Source organism: Aythya marila (genome assembly GCF_965140915.1).
Source record: "Aythya marila genome assembly, contig: HAP1_HAP1_SCAFFOLD_1211, whole genome shotgun sequence".
Taxonomy (NCBI): Eukaryota; Metazoa; Chordata; class Aves; order Anseriformes; family Anatidae; genus Aythya; species Aythya marila.
Window position 1 is genome coordinate 1 of NW_028136838.1, and position 7,565 is coordinate 7,565.

The window sequence follows — 7,565 nt, forward strand, 5'->3', positions numbered from 1 at the left end:
ATAAGGATCCAGCAGCGGAACGGCAGGAAGACCCTCACCACTGTCCAGGGCATCGCGGATGATTACGATAAAAAGAAACTGGTGAAGGCCTTCAAGAAGGTGGGTGCAGCCCCGGGGCGTCGCCAGATGGAGGGAGCCGGGCGGCGGCTGCTGGGGGTGGTGGTGGGGAGTTGCGGGGGCAGGTTTTGCCTTTTTCCTGCTAAAAATCTTTTTTTTTCCGTTCTTTTTTTCTCCCTCCTCCAGAAATTTGCCTGCAATGGTACTGTGATCGAACACCCTGAATATGGAGAAGTGATTCAGTTGCAAGGTGACCAGCGCAAGAACATATGCCAGTTCCTCGTAGAGGTAGGGTTTGTTTTGTTCTGGTACACGTGCTAGCTAATTTTTACATTAAATGTGACTTTTTACTTTAATCGTGATGCAGGTTCTTATGTTCTTGGCTTTAAGATACCACGCTGATGGAGGCAGATTCTCATTTTCCTGTCTTTAAAACATACTGATGGAGGACGCTCTTTCTCTTCTTACTGAATTTCTTAAATAATATGTTGTCCAACAAGGTTTTGCAGTTGCAGGATAGCTTTTATTCCATGCTTCGGGGGGAGCAGAGATTTGACGGTTCTACAGCATCCGCAGTGTGTGGATCTCCGTGGAGTCCTGTCTGGTTTGAAGTGCTTTAAAGTGCGTTTTTTTTCTTGCAGATTGGACTGGCTAAAGACGACCAGCTGAAAGTCCATGGGTTTTAAGTGCCTGTGGGTCACTGAAGCTTTATGCAAGAAGATTTCCTTACAATGAAATTCCCATCTGTCCCTTGTCATAAGTTTAAAACCAGCCGGTTTGTGTAATGTAACAATCTTGGGTCCACTGTTCAGTCTGGACTAGTGTAATTCAGTGATGTAATAAACTGACACGAGCCCATGCTATCTCGTCTTGCTGTCCCTCATTTAACAGAGGTAAATCGGGCGTTTGGCACTGCCCGGCCTGAAGCTAAAAGTAACCAGATGTTCCAAGTTAAGCCAAGGGACTCGGCCTGTCAGTCCAGAGACCGTCCGGATCTCTCCTCAGTCCAGCGGCTCCTCCGTTTCCATGGACGGTAACTGGCGGTGCCTCCTGCAGCCCCACGCGGAGCGAGGCATTGAGCGCGAGCTGTGGCATGGCCTGGGGAGACAGGACCTTCACTCTAGGCAGTGTTTGCTCCTGGTGGTAGAGGGATTTGGGGAAAAATTTTGACTTTTGAACGAGAAGAGTGACTGAAGAGTGACTTCAAGGCTGGATGCCTGCAATTCCGGCCTGGCAGGTGCTGGTGTCGTACAAGCCCAAAGATACCGGGCAGTGTACTTGGAACCAGTACCTTGGGTTAAACTTTTGACAAGGGATCAATTTTGGACTAATGTAACAAGTATCGTTGTAGATAGAGCTGCAGAGCTTACGTGTTACTAGCAACTGCTGCCTAATGCCCTGTGAAGTAACAGATTTTTGGTTTCATTTTTAATGTTTTATGTAATGTATTTAAAGTCTTATTTAAATAAAAATGGTTTTCAAAAGCACTTGATGGGTGGATTCGGTTGTGTTGCGGAGCCAAAATGCTTTGCTTTAAAGAGGTGGTGGCTCTGGGGGACTGGCAGCTTCTGCTGCTGTGTGAGTTGGAGCCTGGTGGGAGGATGAAGCGGGGTGGTGGGCGCTCTGCGCTGCCTTGGGCCGCGTGTCCTAGTGTGACCCGGTGCAGGAAGGGGAAGGCAGAGCAGCTGTGGCGCTGCGCTTCCTCCTCCCTGGCCAAAGTTGAAGTAAACAGCCCCAAAGCGGCTGTTGAGTCATTCCCTCTTGGCTGGGGCCTGTTCACCCTCGCACCAGGTCTCATGCTTGTTGCTTGCGAGGTTTGCAAAGTCAGCGCTCCTGCTTCCGGCCAGCAACCGCTGCCACAGGCACACAAACCCCGGCGGGGTGCAGCACCTTCCTCCCTCTGTGCCTCGGAGCCACCGAACAAGCCACGAGGGAACAATTTTACAACAGCCCTCCTTGTGGGGGTGGGCAAATGCAACGTGAAATGTCCTAAAATCCCCAGAAACGAGCAGAAATCTTTGTGTTTCCCCCTGCAGCGCTGCTGGTGGCTGTGTCCCACACTAGGGGGGTGTTGCTGCATTGCACCCTGCGTGCTGGGGGTGCTTACACCCTGCCCAGCAGCGGATCCCCAGGGGGGCCTCTTGTGGTTTTGGCAGCTTTCTAAGAGCCGAGCCGTGTTCGTTTGCTTGCTGCTGTGAAGCTCCTGCCTTAGCCTGGGTTCTTTGTGCGGCGCTCAGCCCTCTTTGCCACCATTTACTTCCCTGTGAGACTTTGCTCTCAGCCACCAGTTTGCTGCAATCACACGAAGTGCAGGGGGACAGCGGGTGCCCTCGTGCCCTGCCTGCTCCTGGCAGAGCGCCTGCAGGCGGCGGTGAGGCTCGGCCTTGCTGCCTGCCTGAGCTCCTGGGGGGCTCTCGTGCTTGGTGGAGCTTTTCACAGAGCCCCTGTAGCTAACAGAACATGGGGTGTTTAAGCCGTGGGGTTAGGAATGAAATCTGAGGCCATCAAACCTCCTCGGGACACAACCACACGCGCCCAGATCTGGTCTGGTCGTGCCTCAGTTTCCTTCACTGCGGGGTCACCAGCCAGGCGGGGTGCTGAGGCTCAGTGCTGGATGTCCTCAGCTTTGGGCTTTGCTCCTGCACTCATTTTCTCCTCCCTTCCCTCCTGCTCTCCATTTTGATGTCCGGAACCTTCTCCCTTCAGCACAACCACTGCTCTGCAAACCCAGCTCGGGGGTGCTGAGCCGGGCGTGCTCCCCGCTGCCGTTTGCCAGCTCTGCTGCAACCCCGCTTCTCTTGGTGGGCACAGCTGAGGCCGGGGAGCTGGCAAGGGACACGGTGACACAGTCAGCATGGATGGTCACTGCCACGGCGTCTTTTGGGATGTCCAGGTGGGATGGAGCAAACAGCCGGACAATGCTGGGAGAAGGGAACGAGCCGAGCACCCGCGGTCACTCTGCAAACATGCGTCAAGGTGCCGCCGAGCCGATGGGCTGCAGGAAGCAGCCGCCGTGCCCTCGTCACCCTGACGGCTCATTTGGCCCGGATCGAGCCTTTAAAAGCCAGAAATTGCAAAACAATTTGTTTGTTCCTTGTAAAAAATGCTCCGGGGAGCGAGCCATCGATTGCTGCGGAGCACTGGAGGTGCCGAGGCTCTGGTGCTTTCCTGCCCATTCAAAGCCCGTTTGTTTCAGGTTTATTTATTTGAAGAGGGCGAATATTGAGCTTTGCAAACACGGCACAGGGGGCAAGGGCAGGCAGCAAAGCTCCGGCGTGTGCCCAATCCATAGCATATCACTGACACATCTTTTATGGCAGGAGTGACACAAATGTCCTCTACAAACACAACGGGCTGAGGGTAAACATGAGAGGAGTTATTGATGACAAAAGGAAATACCAGACCCAGTGTTTTGCCCCAGTTTATGCCCCACCGAGCTCCTGGGACCCCCCAAAAGCTTCCCCTTGGATGGGGGTCTCCCCCCCAGCTGTAGGGGTCCGTGCATGTGGCAGGCCCAACAGGGGAGCACGTGGCAGGGTGCTCTCATCCAGCACCCCAGCTACATGCTGCTCCCCCAGCACCCATCGTAGAGCCCAGCAAGGGGCTGGGGAGGTTGTGGGGCAGCTATTCATGAAAATCAGCACATGCATGTAAAAAGCATGAGCTGTGCATGATGCTTGTAAATACACACACACCACCTGTGCTGCATATGCTGCAGCCATAGAAACATGTACACGCATGTATGTGCAGCTGTCTACATGTATGCATGCATAGGGAAAAAAAATCACCCCTTGTAGTTTTAATCTGTATAAATAAACATTAATATCTGCATGCTTTTCCAACCTTTATGATTCTATCTTTTTTTTTTTTTTGTGTGTGTGTGTATCCTTTATGGTGCACATGGCCCTGGCCGTACGTTTGCGTATAGAGCTGTGTGCATGGGTATATGTATGGTACAACTATAGCGTTGTGTCTGTTTCTGTAGCTCACCACAGTGGTACATCTAGCTGTATACATATAATTTTCTATGCATTTCTGTACATAAATCAATGTATCTTTATATATACATATATATATTTATAGCTTGATAGTGATCGATAAAGGTTCCATGCAACCAAACCTACACACACTCTTGGTCTGCCTCTTGCTCTGTATAACTATAGCTGTATTTGTTTATGCATAACTATCTATGCATGTATGCCTATAGATGTGTATCTAGAGAGCCAGTATATCTATAAGCATATTCAATATTTATACCTAGAGCCATTTTTATGTGCATAAATAAATAAATGTATGTGTATATTTGTGTAGCTAATCACACACACATACATTTGTGCCTATAGCCATACACACAGGTAGCTAGCTAAAGAAATACACTTTGTACACCTACATACTACCATGGCTAATTGCCATAGTCTCCAGCCATATAAACACATGTGTGCAGGCACACAGATATGTCTTTATGTCATTACCTCTATTTATATATGTGCATATGTATAAGACCATGCATATAAAAACACACGTATAGGTATATTTATAAATGTGCATGTGGCATTGTATGCTTGTGTGTGTAAATATACGTACATGTATCTCTGTACCGATATTGCTGTACGAGAGCGAGAGAAAGAGTGTGTATCAAGCTCTGCATGTATACACATAGCTATGTATCTATACCTATATAAAACTCAAGCTAGTCTGTGACTGTGATATATGTGCACATAACTGTATGTGTTAAAAAGTGTGTGTGGGCAAAAGTGGACTATGTGTATGTCTATGTATGTGTGTATGTCCTATATGTTTGTGTCTCTGTGTGTATAGACTCATAGAATCATTTACTTTGAAAAGGGCGTCTAAGATCAAGTCCAACCTCTAACTTAGCACTGCCAAGGTTACCACTAAACACATGCATGTATGTCTGTGTATATATGTGTATTCACATGTGTATATGTGACGTGTGTGTGTAGGTACATGTATGTCTAGATGTGAGTGTTCATATGTGTATATGCACATGTGTATAGAATCATTTATGCTGGAAAAGGCGTCTAAGATCAAGTCCAACCACTAACTTAGCACTACGTTTACCACTAAACATGTGCATTTCTATGTATATATCATGTGTATGTATGCATACATGTGTGTACGAATACACGTGTGCATATATACACGTGTGTATAGAATCATAGCATCATTTACCTTGGAAAAGACATCTAAGATCAAGTCCAACCATTAATTTCAGCACTGCCAACTTTACCACTAATCTAGTGTGTGTATGTGCATACATGCATGTGTGTGTATGTACACGTGTGTGTATGTGTCTGTACAAACGTGTGTACCCCTCTGCACCCCCGGTTCCCCCCGCAGAAGCCGCCCCGGAGCCCCGGGGGTGCTGCGGGGCGCGGCGGGGGCCGGCCGGGGCCGCCCCTCCCGGGGAGGAGCGAGGCCGGGGGCGCCTTGAAAAGCGGGGCCGGGCTCGGCTGCAGGTGAGCCCGAGTCCTGCAGCCAGCAGGTGAGGGATGGGGGGACGTGGGGTGAGGCTGGGAGGGATGGGGGGGGACATGGGGAAGGATGGGGGGACCTGGGGAGAGGCTGGAAGGGATGGGGGGGGGACCTGAGATGGATGCGGGGCGACTTGGGGACCAGCTGGGAGGGCTGGAGAGGGACCTGGGAGGGATGGTGGGGACACGGGGACCTGCTGGGACGCATGGAGGGGGACCTGGGGACTGGACAGGGGGACAGGGAGACCTGGGGACCAGTTAGGATGGTTGGAGCGGGGCTGGGGACCAGCCGTGCGCTGGGGATGAGCACCCCACCGAGCTGCTGGCCTCACTTTGGGGGTGCAGCCCCTCTGCTCCCCTTCCCCTTCTCTCCACAGCCATGAAGGGAAAGGTGTTCGTCGGCCTCATCCTCGCCGTCGTGGCCACTGCCTGCCTGTGCCGGCCAGCCGCAGAGGCACCGGGTGCCGTGGGGGACCCCCGGCGGCTCCCCACCAGCCTGGTCCGGAGGGACTGGCCTGAGCCCCTGTCCCAGGAGCAGCAGCAGCACCTCATCTCCCGCTTCCTTCCCCACATGTTTGCAGGTACCACGGTCCCATGGGCGGCACAGGGTGGGCAGCCCCAGGGGAACCCCATAAGGCACAGCCCAGCCCCGGTCCCGGGTGGCTCTGACCCCGCTCCCTTTGTCCCAGCAGAGCTGAGAGACCGCAAGGGCTTCGTGCAGGGGGACGAGGGGGACGAGGCCCTGCACGACCACTACTACTCCGACTGGATGGATTTCGGCCGCCGGAGCACCGAAGACTCAGCTGCATAAGCATCGCCTCCGCCGTGCAGAGCACTGGCACCCTTGGTGCATCTTTCTTGCTGCAATAAAGCTTTGGCACTACAGCCTCTGCCGCTGGGCTCTTTGCTGGGAAAAGCTGGGGGCAGGTGGCTCAATCCCCAACCCCAAGGGGATGCGCAGGGCACAGCAGGAACACACAGCTACAGACACAGCACACGGGAGCTGCTTCAGCTCTTCACATTTATTGGATAAGGGACAGGGCACAGCTGGGGGCGAGGGACAGAGCTGGCGCGAGTGACAGCTACACCCTGAGACACTCGCTGCCAGCAGCCCCCCAGCAGTGCTGCTACAGCTATGTGGTGGGCAGGAAAGAGTTTTAAAACCATTTGCTTTAAAAGTCAGCCCAGACGCTGCCCAGGTGTGGCGGTGGGGGTCTCATCCTGGCACACGCAGCTCCCCCCAGCCTCGAGCACAGGCTGAGCATCGCCCCTTGCTGCAGCCGTGACGGCTCCCAGGGGACAAGCGGCACATGGGCCAGGCGCAGCAGGAACCAGAACAGTTTTTATTGCTAGCAACAGGCTCCAATGAAGGGTCCACAGCCTCTGGGTGGGGACAGGGCCATTGTCCTCGAGTGCCCCGAGCATCCTGCACCTGGGACCCCTGCAGCTGCAGGACGTGGGGCTGGGGGAGCAGCACAGTGGGACCCTGTAGCATTGTAGTGTTGTGTCCTTGCAGTCATGGCCAAACCCCTGCAAACCAGCGCCAGGCCCTAGGGCACCACCAGGAGGCAGCCAGGGCTTGGGCAGAGACCAGGGAGCAGGAACCTGGCCCAGATCTGTGGCCCACGGATGGAGATGAAGAGGACACATCACATCTCATCCCACGCGTGCAGGCTCTGCTGTGCCATCACGTCGGCGCATCCCGGCCTCCCCCGTGCTCTCCTCGTGCATAGGACAGCTCCCCCCGTGCCACCACCTTATCCAGCCCCAGGCGGCGTAGCTTCTCCACCAGGTTCAAGCTGAAGATGCTACTGGAGGATGAGGGTTGCTGCTGCCCCCCCCCAGCCTCAGGAGGGGGCTGCAGGGAGCTCAGGGGAGCAGCTCGCTGGGGGTCCTGGGCAGGGAGTGAGGGGGGCCACCAGGATACGGCTGAGGGCACCGAGGCCGAGATGCCCCGCACCAGGAGGAGCCGGATGAGTCCCAGGGGGGTGCTGGGGGGGCCGTGGCTGGGCA

The 7,565-nt window shown here is 53.7% G+C and overlaps 2 protein-coding genes across 2 annotated transcripts; both read left to right on the forward strand.

Moving 5' to 3' along the window:
• Positions 1 to 3: 3 nt before the first annotated feature.
• LOC309891428 (eukaryotic translation initiation factor 1) lies at positions 4 to 920 on the forward strand (the record flags this gene model as incomplete). The annotated part of the gene is made up of 3 exons (XM_082785795.1): positions 4 to 99; positions 244 to 345; positions 699 to 920. Coding segments are annotated over 3 exons (243 nt in total), but the record flags the coding sequence as incomplete, so codon positions are not given.
• A 4,990-nt stretch (positions 921 to 5,910) lies between these two features.
• LOC309891429 (gastrin/cholecystokinin-like peptide) lies at positions 5,911 to 6,369 on the forward strand. Its single transcript, XM_082785796.1, has 2 exons — positions 5,911 to 6,133; positions 6,245 to 6,369. Exons 1-2 carry the CDS (start codon positions 5,932 to 5,934, stop codon positions 6,361 to 6,363), a joined length of 321 nt encoding a protein of 106 aa, XP_082641922.1. The 5' UTR covers positions 5,911 to 5,931; the 3' UTR covers positions 6,364 to 6,369.
• The last annotated feature ends 1,196 nt before the right edge of the window (positions 6,370 to 7,565 follow it).

Bases quoted from the DNA above. Each gene is read 5' to 3' on its own strand.
- LOC309891429 (XM_082785796.1), top strand. From the start codon at position 5,932: ATGAAGGGAAAGGTGTTCGTCGGCCTCATCCTCGCCGTCGTGGCCACT. The intron at 6,134-6,244 runs GTACCACGGTCC...TTGTCCCAGCAG, and splicing joins CCTTCCCCACATGTTTGCAG to AGCTGAGAGACCGCAAGGGC.